This window comes from Eschrichtius robustus, chromosome 11 (genome assembly GCF_028021215.1).
Source record: "Eschrichtius robustus isolate mEscRob2 chromosome 11, mEscRob2.pri, whole genome shotgun sequence".
Taxonomy (NCBI): domain Eukaryota; kingdom Metazoa; phylum Chordata; class Mammalia; order Artiodactyla; family Eschrichtiidae; genus Eschrichtius; species Eschrichtius robustus.
This window is the reverse complement of record NC_090834.1, coordinates 104,212,654-104,229,018: the sequence shown is the minus strand read 5'-3', so window position 1 is coordinate 104,229,018 and position 16,365 is coordinate 104,212,654. Positions and strand designations below refer to the sequence as shown.

Here is a 16,365-nt window from a genome sequence, read left to right as displayed (position 1 = left end):
CTTGAGTCCTCCAAGAGGCCAGGTGAGCCCGTCCCGTGATGCCCCGCGCCCCGGCCGCTCTGGCCTGCAACGTGTCTCTGGGGCGGAGACAGCGGCAGTGGAGTTCGCCGCGCGCGGGTGGGGGCTCCCTGTCTGTTTGCTCGTGTCCGTCTATTTTTTTCGTTTCGCCTGAGTCCCGCTGGGCTGCCCCAGGCCTCGACATGTCGTACAACTACGTGGTAACGGCACAGAAGCCCACCGCCGTGAACGGCTGCGTGACCGGTGAGGCTGCCAGGGCAGGAGACCCCGGTGACGGAGGGAGCTGGGGGGAACCGAGGCCTACGGAGGCCCGCGGCCCCCGGGTTGCCGCCAGGACCGGGCCCAGGGAATGGAAGGCGCTGGCGGCCGAGGGACCTCCCACAGCCCACGGCTTAAAAGAAGCTGTCTCAACACGCGCCTTTGGGGGAGTAAAAGCTGCTCTTGAGGGTCCCCTTTCGTTCTCGGAGGTCACTTGGCCTCGAGGACAGGGACGCGCCCAGTGGGACAGAGAGTGGAGTGTGAGTTGTTTGTGCGGTGTTGCTTGGGCCGCGAGATTGGCCTCGTGTGGTTAGGGGGGAAGGGGCGGTGATGACGGCGACTTTGGGGCAAGAGCCTGGGAGGTGCAGGAGGTGGAGGGATGTGAGGAATGTCCGTACTCACCCGAAAGAGAGGAGTCCGCTTTGCCTGGGGCTGTTGTTTACAAGAGGGAGCTGTTGGAGAAGAGGGTTTAGAATGGCCCAGCCCAGTGCTGGGTTTGCCTTGTTTGTTTATGCAAGAATTGTTAAGGACGCAAATGTCCAGAACCCGGGAATAATCATCTTGAACCAAGTTCTCAACAGAATATGAAGCCCTCAAACTTGTATTTTTATGTAAATCCGAATCACGATTCCAAAAGAAAACTGTTGTTGGAGAGTTGGAGGCTATGAAGGAGTGTGGATGGGGTTTTGGTAGACTGCTGGGAGGGCAAGAGGTGCAAACAAAACAAGGTTTTGAGATAAAGCTCTGAGAACTCTCTTCGTTTGATCTAGTCTGTTTGGTAAAGATTTTGTGAAAATTCAAATTTGGACTGAATAAGGAGGAACACTTTCTCCAGCATCCCTTAATTAGAGTATGAGTCGGCCGCTGCGATAGGAAAAGTGAAATTCGAGGGCACACAGCCATCTGAAGGGTTTTCACAGTCATTGGCAGTTGAAGGACATGCTGCTCTTAGGTCCAGTCCAGTTTCTTAATCTGATGAGGGAAGTAGCGTTCTTGAATGTGTGAAGTGAGACTCTGAGGATTTGGTGAGAAGGGAGTGAATGGAGGGAACCGGAGAAATATGTGAAGTAAATCGAGAATTCAGGAGGTTTTAGGTAGAAGTGATAGGATTACTTAGTGCTTTAGCTTCAAAAATTAGAGGATCTGTTCTTTCAGGACACTTTACTTCAGCTGAAGACTTGAACCTGTTGATTGCCAAAAATACGAGATTAGAGATCTACGTGGTCACTGCTGAGGGGCTTCGGCCCGTCAAAGAGGTGGGCATGTATGGGAAGATTGCTGTCATGGAGCTTTTCAGGCCCAAGGTAAGTGCTCTGGGTTGGTTGGGCACAGCAACAAAGGGAGAGCTATTAGTTGTAGTCGGGTTTACGTTGTTTTATGTCACTGCTTGCTTAGGATGGGTGCAATAAGGCTTAGGAGAGAAACTCTTCTCTTTTTGAATGGCAGATTTCAATTTATATTCTTATTTAAAAAGCTTCCAAGAAATAGAAGGAGAGATTTGCTAGGGAAAAATTTATCAAGTTGACTTTTTTTTTTTTATCAAGTTGACTTTTTAGAAGGGAATATTAAAGCAGTTTGAAATGTGGGTCACCATCCTGTGGGTCATCATAATGATTCAGAGAGTAGGCTCTAGAGTTAGGGCAGTACTGGCTTTATTCCTTATTAAATCTAATTTTGGGTGTCATCTAACCTTTCAGAGCCTTATTTCCCCATCTGCAAAATGGGGATAACAGTATCCAGTCCTCTGGGTTATTGTCAAGATTAAGTGATTTAATAACAGGACATAGCACATAACAAGCATTCACTGTTAGCACATCATCAAATTATTATTGTTATTATAATTCGACTGTTTCCATCTGTAAGTGAATCTGATGGGGAAGCAGTGGGTTCAAAATTTAAATTATAACCCTTTGAACAAAATACTCACTTTGTTGGAGTCTGTGTTAATAAGTAAGAGAGACTTTGTAGATGCACTTCAGCTTCCTTTGTTCACATTTTTTTTTCTTTTTCCATGTACTTGGAGGGGATTAGAGGAGGCGTTACATTCATCTTTCAGAATTTGAATGGAGTAATTGAGATTAGCTGACGTGGAACTAGATGAATACATTATATGTAGAGCAGAGATGAAGAATCATGAAAGTAGACTAGATGTTTACCAGCTTCAGTTCTGGCCTTTCTGTACACACCCTTAGGGTGTGTGCGTAACTAATGTGTGTTACATACTTACCGTGGGGTTTTTTCAGGGAGAAAAGAAAATTCTTGAAGCATTTAATATGCTTAAAGAATGATTAAAGGCTAGACAAGTATTCCTGTTTTCAAAAGAAACCTCTTTTGATAGTATGATGTTGGTTTCCAGGGGGAGAGCAAGGACCTACTGTTTATCCTGACAGCTAAGTACAATGCCTGCATCTTGGAGTATAAGCAGAGTGGCGAGAGCATTGACATCATAACGCGCGCGCATGGCAATGTCCAGGTGAGGTGGCTGCTTCAGGCTGATGAGAGTTTTCCAGGTAGGGTTGTCATGATTTGGTGAAGAAAATTGTAGTGCTGGGGCAGCTCTCTGTGTGATCAGAGAAACAAGGAGAAAACACTAAGGACTTCTGTAGTTTACTCAGAGTCCAAGGGAGAAGGTAATAATTCACTGAGATTCAGTGTTTTGCAAAAAGGCGTACACTGGCATTTGGGCGTCCTGACATGTCAAAAAGACGCCACTAGTTTTATTGCCACTCTTAAAATCATCCTGGGAAGGTGGTGCCCAGCGTTCTCTGTTACTCTAGGTGTTTGAGGTTCTTCCCTAACCCCAGTTTTATTTCTCAGGACCGAATTGGCCGCCCCTCAGAGACGGGCATTATTGGCATCATTGACCCCGAGTGCCGAATGATTGGCCTGCGACTCTATGATGGCCTTTTCAAGGTTATTCCACTAGACCGGGACAATAAAGAGCTCAAGGCCTTTAACATCCGCCTGGAGGAGTTGCATGTTATTGACGTCAAGTTCCTATATGGTTGCCAAGCACCTACCATCTGCTTTGTCTACCAGGTACTGGAGCAGGAGGAGAGAGGGAGAAGCTGTATGGTTTGGCACAGTGGGAGTTCATTTTTGCTAATCAGAATGTCTGGAGGTCGTGGTAGGGTAGGCAGAAGTGTTTAATGTATTTGTCCTGAAATGTTTTGAATGATATAATTAATACGTGTCAGGTTTTGGTTGCACCTTGAGAGAAGAAGTACTTATCGTGGAGGCAGGAAGCAGTCTGGGGCCTGTAGCAGGCTTTAATCCTGAGATTACACTCTGGTTGTGGGCCTTGGAGATTTTATAGGGTGACCCAGTTTATACTTTGTGTCTTACTGGCATGCTAGGGGATTATTAAAACTTAGTTGTAAAGAAATGATCTGGAAATTCCCTTACAAGCAATGAGAAAATGTCTTGGGGATGCTTTATGTGTCTTCCAAGAAGAGGTACATTTTGATCAGCACTCACTTTCTGGGGACCGCTGGCTCTTGACTTCTATTTTAGTCTGTGCCTAAAACTTTTGTAGAGCTGATCCTGGGCAGCTGTTCTCTGGGCTAGACCTGTTGAGGGGGTGTGGGGTGGGGGCAGGGTGGCAGAGCACCAGATTAATATGCTTGTGTCTTGGTAATATCTCAGCCTTTTAACAAAGGGCCATACAGTATGAGGTTATTTCACTAGCATGTGGTTGAATAAATGATGGAAGAAAGTTTAGTCCAAATCTAAGTACTGTAGTACTGTGTGTGGGCATGTAAACAGTTTTTAAACACTGTGTTAAGTATTGGAAATGCTGATGTATTTTTTTGTATTTCTTAGTGTCACAGTAAGTGCTGTAGTTTTGAGGCTGGTTGATATAAAGTTCATTTGAATAGGTTGAAACCAACTTAGGAGATTTTGTTTAATCTTATTTACAATACATTAAATATCAGGTCTGAAATAATAACTTGGAATCTCTCTCACTTCTTCAGTTTTGTAAATATCAGGTCATTAAAACATTGATGTTGGTTATTCAAGGCTGACTCTGTGCAGCCTCAGGGCTGTGGGTTGTGAATGATCTTCATTTCCGTATGTGTGTCTCAGAGGCCCAAATCCAAACCCCAGCTTGAATTTATGGTGAAGTTGAGTCTTACCCCTGATCATTGATGGGAAAATCTTTTCATCAACTAAAAATGACTTTTTCTCCTGTTTTGTGCCCAAAGGTCAATTTGAAAAATACCACGTGAGGGAGTTCCTTGGTGGTCTAGTGGTTAGGATTCAGTGGTTTCACTGCTGTGGCCCGGGTTCAATCCCTGTTGGGGGAAGTGAGATCCGTCAAGCCACGTGGTGTGGCCAAAATTAAAAAAAAAAAAAAAAAAAAGAAGGAAAATACCATGTGAAAGGTAGTCATGCAGAGTGCTTCAGGAGCTGTAACAATGATGAAGATGTGGGCCCTGCCCTGAAACACGCTGTCGGATTCCTTCCATAACTTCTTAGAGCTTGGTCTGGCCTTTGATGAGGCCACCCTCCACTGGCCCCATGCCGGCTCTTTTAGTCTCTTAAAGGTGTCTTTGATAGCTCCAGGTCTGAAGTGAGTCATGATTCAAAAAAAGGAGGGGAGGATGGTGTTGACAGTGTCAGGATTGGAGGTTTCTACTAACTTTAGAGGAGCAGCATGCTCTGTTCTTTACCGTCACCCTATCAGAATGCATCTGAGAATTGTATCAAACGGATTTGTTTTTTAGACTGTAATTGATTTTTATTTTATTTAAAAAAAAATTTTTGTTGGAGTATAGCTGCTTTACAGTGTTGTGTTAGTTTCTACTGTATGGCACAGTGAATCAGCTGTACGTATACATATATCCCCTCTTTTTTGAATTTGCTTCCCATTTATGTCACCACAGAGCATTGAGTAGAGTTCCCCGTGCTATACAGTAGGTTCTCATTTGTATCAAACAAATTTTAAAAATTTGTTAGTTGTGTTTCACTTCTCAATGTGTTTGTTTTTCCTCTTTAGCTATTTTATAAGTTCCTTGAAGATAAAGACCAGAGAATATATATATATATATCTTATATATGTACGTATACACACACAAATGTACACATATGTACATTATATCTCTGTAGTGGTTAGTACAGCGTGACAAGTTCATTTTTCTAATTTTTAAATCTCTCTTTGTTGATTCAATTGTTAGAAACAGTTGGCCTCAGTCACAGTCTACCCAGACTATCACAGGCTCAGCTGGTGGCCGTTAGCATGCTGATGGATAAGGTTGCGAAGGCTGGCGTGACAGGAGTGTCAGATGCTGTCCCTTTCAGGGCCCCTCTCCAGCCCAGGGCACCCTTCGTAGGGACTAACGATTCTACCTTTCCTCACCTAGGACCCTCAGGGGCGGCACGTAAAAACCTATGAGGTGTCTCTCCGAGAGAAGGAGTTCAATAAGGGCCCTTGGAAACAAGAAAACGTAGAAGCTGAAGCTTCCATGGTGATTGCAGGTTTGTTGGGGGATTTGGGAAATTTGCCTCTGCCCCACTTCTGGGCCAGTTCCCTATTGCTCCTTCCTCACCTTCTCTGCGCTTCATCTCAGCGCTCCAGTGCTGTTGAGCACATGCATTGTTCAGCCCTCCCTTATGTCTCCTATCTGTAAATGTGCTTCCCTTTGTTTTTTGCATTTCTGTCTTTGGGATTGTCTTGTTTTTTACCCTTCCCCCAAAAGTATAACTTTCCTTTATTTGGGGTGGTGAGGTTAACTAAAACAATGAGATTGATTTGCAGAGTGGCATATGGAAGTTAGTCTCATTATTTTATTGTTGGGCAAAAATTTAAAAAAGCTGAAGGGGACCAATAGAGCTTATTTTATCTGGCTCCTGTATTTCATAGATGAGGAAACAAGGCCGAGGGACTTGCCCATGCCTGTGCCTCACTGACAAAGCCTAGGCTGGAATTCAGATATCTTTGCTCTTTATCCTATATTCTTCCCCCAACACTGTTGTGTGTTTCACCTAGTAGAGAAGTTTTAAAACTATTAAGTGCAAATTGGCTCTTCTATATGGTAGCCCCGATAATGGGGGAAATGAAGCTAAGGAACAAGGAAAAAAATCTCAGAAACTCCGGAAGAGTGGCAATAAAAATACGACCAGGAGTACAGAGTGGGCAGCCTACAATTTCTAAGACAGTAATCTCAGAAAAAGGTTATCATGTTCCCTGGACTTTGATGTCTAAAAAATGATTATCTTCAAGTTTGCCTCAGAGATAGCTGGATCAGTGCCCTTGCTGCCTCAGGGTTTGGCAGGTCCCAAATGCTGAGCATTTTAATGCTACTCTTTCTCCTGCAGTCCCAGAGCCTTTTGGAGGCGCCATCATCATTGGACAGGAATCAATCACCTATCACAACGGTGACAAATATCTGGCGATTGCCCCTCCCATCATTAAGGTGAGCAGCATTCTTTTCCCTTTTTCTTCTTTCTGTTTGTTCCCCCCCTTCCTTTCCCCACCATTTGTCAGAAGCGGATTCAGAGTTATCTGTCACATTATTCACTATGTATATAAGATGTTGTGTTGGTCATTGGGAATACAAAGAGATTGGCTTGGTGTTGCTTACAAAGAGCTTGCTTGCTAACTAAGGGAGAGAAATAATAATCAAAATTTGGTTTATCCTTTCCATTCATTGGGGCAATTTGAAGAACGGAAAAATTTCGGGAATTCTAATGAATGTTAATGTTTTTAGAGCTCAAATCAGGTAAATAATATAGTGAAAAATATATATAGACTTAAAAAATTAGTCATAAAAAATTTCACCTTAAAATTTCAAGTCATAGAAATGAAGGCTTAAAAGCTTAATTATATTTTCTTTTTTGAGGATAAATAACAAAATCTGTGGTAGCGTGCATAGTCCAGTCAATACTTAACAGCTGCCTCCTCTTTTATGTATTTGTTTTCCAGTAAAATAATATGTGAGTAAACATTTAAAGTATGTTGAGCTCCTCAGAACATTGTCTTCAAAATAAAACGTCCTCATTTTTGATCACACATGTGATGTGAGCTGAGTGGATTCCTTGCTCATGAAGTGGCTGGGTTTGGTAAAGGGAATGGTCTGCTAGGGTTTATTCTCTGGTTGTGGAGGACGCTTAATCTCTAATGACTGTGTCTTCCCTCTTGGCAGCAAAGCACAATTGTGTGTCACAATCGCGTGGACCCCAATGGCTCTCGCTATCTGCTGGGAGACATGGAAGGACGGCTCTTCATGCTGCTTTTGGAGAAGGAGGAACAGATGGATGGCACCGTCACCCTCAAGGATCTCCGAGTGGAACTCCTTGGGGAGGTAGGCCCTGTCCCTACTCTTCTACATTCTCCTCAGTGCCTAGTGACCCCAGATGTGTGGTCCCAAACTGCAACTGGGAATTATATTACTTAACACCCAACAACAAATGCTCAGTCCTGCCGTGGAAGTTGGTTTTTGAATGAGTAGATTCTCGAGAACCTCACAGGCAGTGGGGTAATACCTCAAGTATTAAAAAAAAAGAGAAACAAAAAGGATACACTGTAGAATTAAAGGTTAATCTAAGGCTGATACTCAGTTATGGGGGGATGTTCTAAAAAAGTATTGTTAAGAACAATGTAGCAAATTTTAGAGGTCTCTAGCTATTTTGAGGAGACTGGAGCTGTTGGGATTAAAATGATTATTTGGAGCAGGCACCTGCAAGACAAATTATTGATTTTTCTGATTATAGGGATGTGATAAATGAAGAGTCACAAACTTCAGAGATTTAGGAATGATTGTTGAGTGTGACCTGGGGATTTGAAATGGAGAATTGTTTTGGGAATCATGACTGCAGGTGTGATTTTTCTCAGCACATGTCTGAGAGGTGGGTAGGACGGTGTCTGGATCCCATGTGAAGTCCATTCTCATGTCTTTCATGCCCTTGATTTTCTGTTAGACCTCTATTGCTGAGTGTTTGACGTACCTTGATAACGGCGTTGTGTTTGTCGGGTCTCGCCTTGGTGACTCCCAGCTTGTGAAGGTGAGAAGACATTTTCTTCTTTCTGGCTTCTCTTTTGCAGTCTTCACTGCTTCTTCATTAAGTTCTTTCTGTGTTTAGTACCTCTCAGAGTTTCTTCAGTTCATGCATATGCCTACTATCCACCTTTCTACTTGGTTGATTTAGCATCCCACCCTGACTAGCTCTTTGTCCTAAATGTTCATTCAACAAATATGCCAGGCAACGTGCTAGGTACTATGGATACAATGATGAACAAGAACTAGCTTCTACCTTCAAATAGGTCATAGTCTAATGTATTTGATCCCCTCTAGAATATGAGAATTTGAACCTTCTCTGCAGAAGAATGCATGCAAACATTTTACATTAATTTCCAGCTGTTCCTCTGAAATCCATCCATGGGATGCCAGATTAGCAATCCCTGGCTGGTTAGTGGGTCACCTGTAGGATAACCATGTTCCTTAGCAGTTCCCTTCTAGAAGCATCCAGTAGAGCATAAGAAGCATCCGTAAGAGCATATGATCTTAGAGCATAAGAAGATCTACTAGAGTTGAGTTTCTTTTGGATGATAACTCTCTCTTTAGGGTGGGTCTGGAGCATTCTAGGACTAGCATTGTTCTTTCTTTTTCAGCTCAATGTTGACAGCAACGAACAAGGCTCCTATGTAGTGGCCATGGAAACCTTTACCAATTTAGGACCCATTGTGGACATGTGTGTGGTGGACCTGGAGAGGCAGGGGCAGGGACAGGTAAGGGGGTCATCCTGGAAAGGGATAGTTGGTATGCCCACTCAAACTGTGTCCTCCTGGGTCTGCTTAGCTAGAATGGGGAGTGTGCACTGCAGATAACTTTTAAGAGCCTCACTCACTAATTCCAGTGATGTGAGGATAACTACCATTTATTGAGTGCCTATCTTGGTCTGCCAGGCACTTTACATACATTATCTATAATCACATAAGAACTGTGTTAGATAGGGATTCTTGGCCATTTCAGAAGTGAGGAAACTTAAGGCTGAGGAGGATTACGCAACTTGTCCAAGGTTACATAACTACTAAATGGCAGGTATGTCTGCCTTCAGATCCTGTGCTCTTTCCAGTAAACTAGGTTCCCAGGGTGGAAACAAGCTTGCTAGGAATAGTGGTAGGAGCCTTTTGCTTCTTGGACTAGGACATCCTGTCTGCTTGATAAATTTGAGAGACTTTGGAGATCAACCTCTGCTAAGTCTGCATCCTCAAACCTAGCTCCACAACAAAGGGTCCTTGGATTTAGGTATAGCTTGTTTACTTTCTGAGCATCAGTCTAGTTGCCTCAGTCTGGAGGGGCTTATTTAGAAACCTTTTCTCTACTTGCAGCTGGTCACTTGCTCTGGGGCTTTCAAGGAAGGCTCCTTGCGGATTATCCGGAATGGAATTGGAATCCACGAGCATGCCAGCATTGACTTGCCAGGCATCAAAGGTACCCTTTTGGTGGACATAGGATGCAGATCTTATTTGAGTGACTTTGGCCTCATTACATGTCATGAAGACACTTCCGGGGGGAGCTAGAGGAAAGCAGATCAAATGAAGAGTAAAAAAAGTCATAATGCCAAATAAGCGGTAGATGCTTAAATATATGGAAAAGTTCCAAAGTAAACTTAAAGAGAATATTGACCAAAGTTGGATAATGGAGTAGAGGAATGGTGGAAGAAAGATTACAAGTGAAATTTAATGTTGTTTATGTAAGGGAACTGATAGAATCCCTAAAGAGAGAGGAGACTGAGAATATCATAGAAAGATGTACATGTAAAGGTAACTTCTAGAACAAAAGTACAGATCTTTGTAAATTCCAGGAGAACTATAATAATCAAAAAGATCAAAGAAAGACTACATAGTGAAAGACTTTTATAATATACAAACAGTAAACATAACCTAAAATAATATGACAGAACTGATATCAAACATCTGTATGAGTAACTCATGTAGCAGATATCTGATACCAGTAAACATAAATGGGCTAAACTCACCTGTTATAAGAAAAAGATGATCAGTTGGATCATAAGGCAAAAATTAATTCAAAGTAGTATATAGGAGGCACATCTTAAAAAAAAGTAATTCAGAATATAAAAAAGTAAGAGGATGAGAACATATTAATAAAAAAATAGAGGTTTATGAATTAGGAAGAGATCATAAAACTACAAAACTCGAGAGTCAACTGAAAAGCTAACTACAGACAGTAAGAATTCATTAAGATAGGATATAAAATTAATGCACTGAAATCAATAGTTTTCATGTAAAAACACAATTAGAAGGTGTAGTAGAGGGAAGGAGCCAATTTACAATAGCAATAAAAAGATAAAAAACCAAGGAATAAGTTTAACAAGAATAGTGCAAAATCTATGTAAGGAAAACTTTAAGATACTCTTAAAGGATTAAAAGGATAGACTGATCAAATGAAAAAGACATGCCAAGGTCTTATAAATTAACATTATAAAGCTTTTTCTCTCTGATTTTTATATTTAATGTATTTCAGTAAAAATATCAATAGGTTTTTTTTTCTTTGGCCTGGGCAAGTCAAAGTCCAAATGGGAAACAGAAGCAGCAAGAAAAGCTAGGAAAACTTAAAAAAGAGCAATGAGACGGGCCTAGTCCTACCAGATATAAAAACGTACTATTAAACCTTAGAAATTAAAAGTGTGGTTTTGGTGCACGAACAGGCAAGAGTCCCATGGGCAGACTCAAATGTCCCAAAATAGACACAACTGTATGTGGGACTTTAGTGTACAATGGTGGTATCTCAAGTCGGTAAGGTAAAGATAATTCTTTTGAATAAATGGTGTTGGGATAACTGGAGTCATTTGGGAAAAGATAAGTTTGGATCCATACTGTGCAATGTATATCTTGCTAGAATCTAAATGGATCAAAGACTTAATGTAAAAAAATGAAGCCATACAAAAGCCGAAAGAAAAAGGTGGTGAATTCCTTTCTAATTTTGGAGTGGGGATAGTCAAACAATGACTCAAAGTACAGAAGCCAAAAAGAAAGATTAATAAATTGATCAGCATAAAAATAGAACACTTCTGCATGGCAAAAACAAAACACTGTAAGCTAAGTTAGAAGAAATGGCAAATTGGATAAAAACATTTGTAGTTCATTTTATAGGCAAAGGCCTAATCTCTCTTAATTCATAAAAAATTTCTAGAAAGACCACGAAATTTCCTGCCCCCAAATTAGCAAAGTACATGAATGGACAGGTAACAAGCCTAACTTATAATAAGAGAAGTGCAAATCAAAACAAAATAGCGATACTATACTTTACCAGATGCCCAAATCCAAGTCTGACAACGCATTGTGTTGGTGAGGCTGTGACAAAATGAGCATGCTCACTGAAAATGTCTACGGAAACTACAACTGCATTTAGTGATTTGCCGCGCAAGACCAGTTCTGGGCATCTAGCCCATAGACCTTTATATGTATAAAATGACATAAATACGAGATTACTCATTGTGGCATTGTATATTGTGGCAATATACTGAAAAAGGGTCCATCAGTGGGAACTAACTAATAAACTGTTACATCCATACAATTAAATACTGTGCAGATGTCAAAAACAAGAAACTGTTCTGTTCTGACAAGGGCTCAGGCATGTATTAGATGAAAAAGCAAGGTGCAGTTTGTGATAGGCTATTGTATATGTTGGCTTGCAACACAGTGTTTACCTATTTTCCTAAATTAAAAAGAATTGGAAGGGTAAACTATTATTGTTTGCTTATTTTGGGGCTAGGTTGGAAGGAGAGGTATAGGGGTGAGACTTCTGTGTTAAATATTTAAAAAATAAATTTTGGGACTTCCCTGGTGGTTCAGTGGTTAAGAATCCGCCTGCCAATACAGGGGACACAGGTTCGAACCCTGGTCCGGGAAGATCCCACATGCCATGGAGCAACTAAGCCCGTGCACCACAACTACTGAGCCTGCGCTCTAGAGCCCGCGAGCCACAACTACTGAGCCCACGTGCCACAACTACTGAAGCCCGTGTGCGTAGAGCCCAAGCTCCGCAACAAGAGAAGCCACTGCAGTGAGAAGCCCGCGCACCGCAACAAAGAGTAGCCCCCGCTCGACACAACTAGAGAAAGCCCGTGTGCAGCAACGAAGACCCAATGTAGCCAAAATTAAAATAAATTTAAAAAAATAAAAAAATAAAAAATAATTTTTGACTTTGAGTCATGGAAATGAATTGTCCCATGCAAAATCAAATGAAAAACTTAAAAATATCAGGCTCACACAACTTTAAAAATATCTAACTTCTGCAGAGTCTTAAAGCCAAGGAGGAACAGAGTGGGTATTTCATCTCAGGACTGACGCCAAATTTCTCGCTCTTCCCGTGGGGTTAGGCTGCTCCTTCCTTAGATTGTGGGAGCCGAGTGTTGGTCTGTGCTGTGCCTCTTAATCTTTGATCTTTGTTCCAGGCCTGTGGCCCCTGCGGTCTGATCCTAATCGGGAGACTGATGACACTTTGGTGCTCTCTTTTGTGGGCCAGACAAGGTAAGATGAGTCTGGTGCCAGCTCCAGGTGCTCATGTGAAGGTTGCAAGGTGGGGCAGCTGGTCTGGCTGACCCTGGCCTTCCATTCTGCTGCAGAGTTCTCATGTTAAACGGAGAGGAAGTGGAAGAAACCGAACTGATGGGTTTTGTGGACGATCAGCAGACTTTCTTCTGTGGCAATGTGGCTCATCAACAACTCATCCAGGTAGTAACGGAGAAAAGGGCGGGCCTCGTTTACACTTGAATTTGACCTGGAGTGCAGTACAGAGTACCACCGGATTTTTGAAGTCAATTTTTATGGCTCTAAAAGTAATGTAAAAGGGCTAGGGAAAAAATTGAAATTACCTAATCACCCACTACTGAGAGCAACTTAACTCTTTTAACTTTGGAGTTGTTCCTTTTAGCTTTAATTTTTCTTTGCAAATGTATGTACGGTCGGCCCTTTGTATCTGTGGGTTTTGTAATACACGGACTCAACCAAACGTGGATCAGAAATATTTGGGGTGGGAATTCCCTGGTGGTCCAGTGGTTAGGACTTGGCATTTTCACTTCCATCCCTAGTTAGGGAACTAAGATCCTGCAAGCCAAGTGGCACGGCCGAAAAAAAAAAAAAAAATGGGGAAAAAAAACTTCAGAAATTTCAAAAAGCAAAACTTGAATTTGCTGTGCACCAGCAGCTATTTACGTATCATTTACACTGTATTTACAATTATTTACATAGCATTTACATTATATTAGGTATTATAATTAATCTAGAGATGATTTAAAGTACACTTAAGGATGTGAGTAGTTTATAAGCAATTATTGTTCCATTTTATATAAGGGACTTGAGCATCTGCGGATTTTGGTATTGGCTGGGGGATTCTGGAACCAGTCCCCTGCAGATACTGAGGGATGACTGTATATTGTGTTTATTCATATTTTCTTTTATGGATGGGATCATTATATATATATTTTTTGGGGGGTGGGCAGGGGGATATCATTTTCACACTAATTATATCCTGTCTTCTGAGACACATTTTTTCCCCGTGTTATAGTAGTAGTTAGTATATACTTATTTGGAGAATACTGAAAAGCACAAAGAAGAAAAAAAACTAGTCATAGGCTACCGTCCATATATGACTTTTGGCAGCACTTACAAGGTACTAATTATTATAATCAGAGTTCTAACTCTGTTCAGATCCTTATTTTTTAAATCTTTCTGTGATATGGGGGGCATATAGCCTTTTGGCACTTTTGTTAGCTGTGAGAGCCTGATTTCTTCGCACCTCTCAACGCCTGGCGGTCTTTTTAAGTTTGGAGTGACCATGATGCTCTTGGTTTTTTGCACACCCTCCTCACCTTTTGAGCTGTTCTCCACACTGAGCAGAGTCAGTGATTTGCCTGTGGCAGGTATAGCACTTGAGGGCCTGAGGACTATTGAACTGTCTCTATCTTTTTATCCTCTTGGTCTTCCTTTTAGGCAACAGGCAGTGGTGGGTTTGGTAAAAACCAGAGGGAAGCTTCTGTCAGTTTGTTGAACAAATGTGGGAAGTGCCCAGTTACTGACTCATTGCTTTGTCAGTGTTTTCTAACTGGTGGCCTGAATACTGGCCCCAACTCACATATCTGTTGTTAAAGGGCTTTCCTTTTTTTTTTTTTTTTTTGATTTTCAGAATTATGCTGCTGCCCTGGTTTTATAATTTACACTAGACCAGACCCTTCAAAAGCTGATTTCCTACTTTATACCAGCCCAATTATTACTAATGATGAGTTTCTTCTTTTTTTTTCAAGGGCAGTATTAGGTTTTTAATTAAAATCTTTAGTCTTCCCCATTGAAGCTTCTGAAACACCTTTGTTCAGCCATCAAAAGGACCACATTTTCTGTGTATGAAACCAGAGTTCTGCTTTCTGATCTCTCCCAAACTAGAGCCTTTCCTTTCTCAGAGCTGTGATCCTGCAGCCTCGGCTTGGCATCACACCCTGTCCTTGGTCCTCTAGACCCTTCACTGGGGCTTGAAGACAACCACCCCTCCCCCTTTGGCTCCTCTAGCTTTGAATTACACGTAGACCTTGCTGGCCTTAAAAAAAATAAAAAAATACCTTCTAGACCCCAGGACTTCCCTCCAGCTATTGCCCCATCTCTGTCTTCATCTAGATTCTGGAATCAAAAAAGTCTGTCTACACTGGCTGTCTTCCTTCTCCTGTCTTCACTGCAGGCTGCCCGATATGACCTCTCCTACTAAATTGGGTGCACATTCCAGTAGCTGCTGCCTCTTTCTTGAGACGTGTCCTTCCTGAGCTTCTGTCCACTTCCCTCTTTTCTAACTTTCTTTCTAACCCTCTAAATGAGCCTTCTCATATACTTTTTTTTTTTTTTGAGGCTTGTCTTTATAGTGATGTCTTTTTTTTTGAATTTTATTTTATTTTTTTATACAGCAGGTTCTTATTAGTTATTTATTTTATATATATTATTGTATATATGTCAATCCCAATCTTCCAATTCATCCCACCATCACCCACCCCCCGCCACTGTCCCCCCTTGGTGTCCATACGTTTGTTCTCTACAATGATGGGCTTCTTTACCAAATGGAAAGACTAATAACCCTTTGAAGTATTATGTAATCCCATTGTAGTTCATTAGTATGAATAATAGCTTGTAGTGTTTCTGCATCCCCCATAGTGTTTATAATTCTAAAGGGCTTTCCTCTTTAAGTAGAAACTCAATTTTGATGAGTAAGGTGTATTGATACATAATAGTGTTATCAACCTGCTTTTTGTTTTATTTCAGTGATGAAATAAATGTATAAAATGTATTCATACATAGTAAAGAACTTGTGTATTTTGGATATTTTATTTATTTTATTTCATTTTTTTTGGCTGTGCCGCGTGGCTTGCAGGATCTTAGTTCCCTGACCAGGGATTGAACCCGCGCCCTCGGCAGTGAAAGCGTGGAGTCCTAACCACTGGACCGCCGGGGAATTCCCAGAACTTGGATATTTTAGAGGTCTGATTTTTGGGTTGAGAAAAACAGCTAGACTTGTAGTTGTAGGTCTTACTCCATTGATACCTTTCCATAGGGTGTGTTACCCAAGCCTTACTCAGAGAGAAACAGGCCTTCTCTTTTTCTGCCTGTAGGTATGTAAGCTGTAAGCTGCCTGAAGCCAGTCTTCCTTTTTTTTTTTTTTTAATTAATTAATTAATTTATTTATTTTTGGTTGTGTTGGGTCTTCGTTTCTGTGCGAGGGCTTTCTCTAGTTGCGGCAAGCGGGGCCACTCTTCATCGCGGTGCGCGGGCCTCTCACTATCGCGGCCTCTCTTGTTGTGGAGCACAGGCTCCAGACGCACAGGCTCAGTAGTTGTGGCGCACGGGCCCAGTTGCTCCGCGGCATGTGGGATCCTCCCAGACCAGGGCTCGAACCCGTGTTCCCCGCATTAGCAAGCAGACTCTCAACCACTGCACCACCAGGGAAGCCCTGAAGCCAGTTTTCTTAAGGGCTTCAGCTAAAAATGACACCTTCATGTAATTAATCATTGCAGAACTTTGGAAAAATATATCTATATGGCAGAGGAGCTTATTCTTAGGGTTCCACCAGGGCACCATTTACCACCTTC

General features: G+C 41.8%; 1 protein-coding gene across 1 annotated transcript in view; it reads left to right on the top strand.

Annotated features, from left to right (window-relative positions):
- The first annotated feature begins 51 nt into the window (after positions 1–51).
- Positions 52–16,365, top strand: part of DDB1 (damage specific DNA binding protein 1) — a 31,216-nt gene continuing 14,902 nt past the window's right edge. The window contains exons 1-12 of the mRNA XM_068554183.1: positions 52–261; positions 1,432–1,580; positions 2,633–2,749; positions 3,094–3,315; positions 5,640–5,754; positions 6,595–6,692; positions 7,422–7,580; positions 8,197–8,280; positions 8,888–9,004; positions 9,608–9,710; positions 12,697–12,772; positions 12,868–12,976. Coding sequence (XP_068410284.1) covers positions 201–261; positions 1,432–1,580; positions 2,633–2,749; positions 3,094–3,315; positions 5,640–5,754; positions 6,595–6,692; positions 7,422–7,580; positions 8,197–8,280; positions 8,888–9,004; positions 9,608–9,710; positions 12,697–12,772; positions 12,868–12,976 — 1,410 coding nt within the window. The 5' untranslated portion in view covers positions 52–200. The remainder of the gene's footprint in view (positions 262–1,431; positions 1,581–2,632; positions 2,750–3,093; positions 3,316–5,639; positions 5,755–6,594; positions 6,693–7,421; positions 7,581–8,196; positions 8,281–8,887; positions 9,005–9,607; positions 9,711–12,696; positions 12,773–12,867; positions 12,977–16,365) is intronic.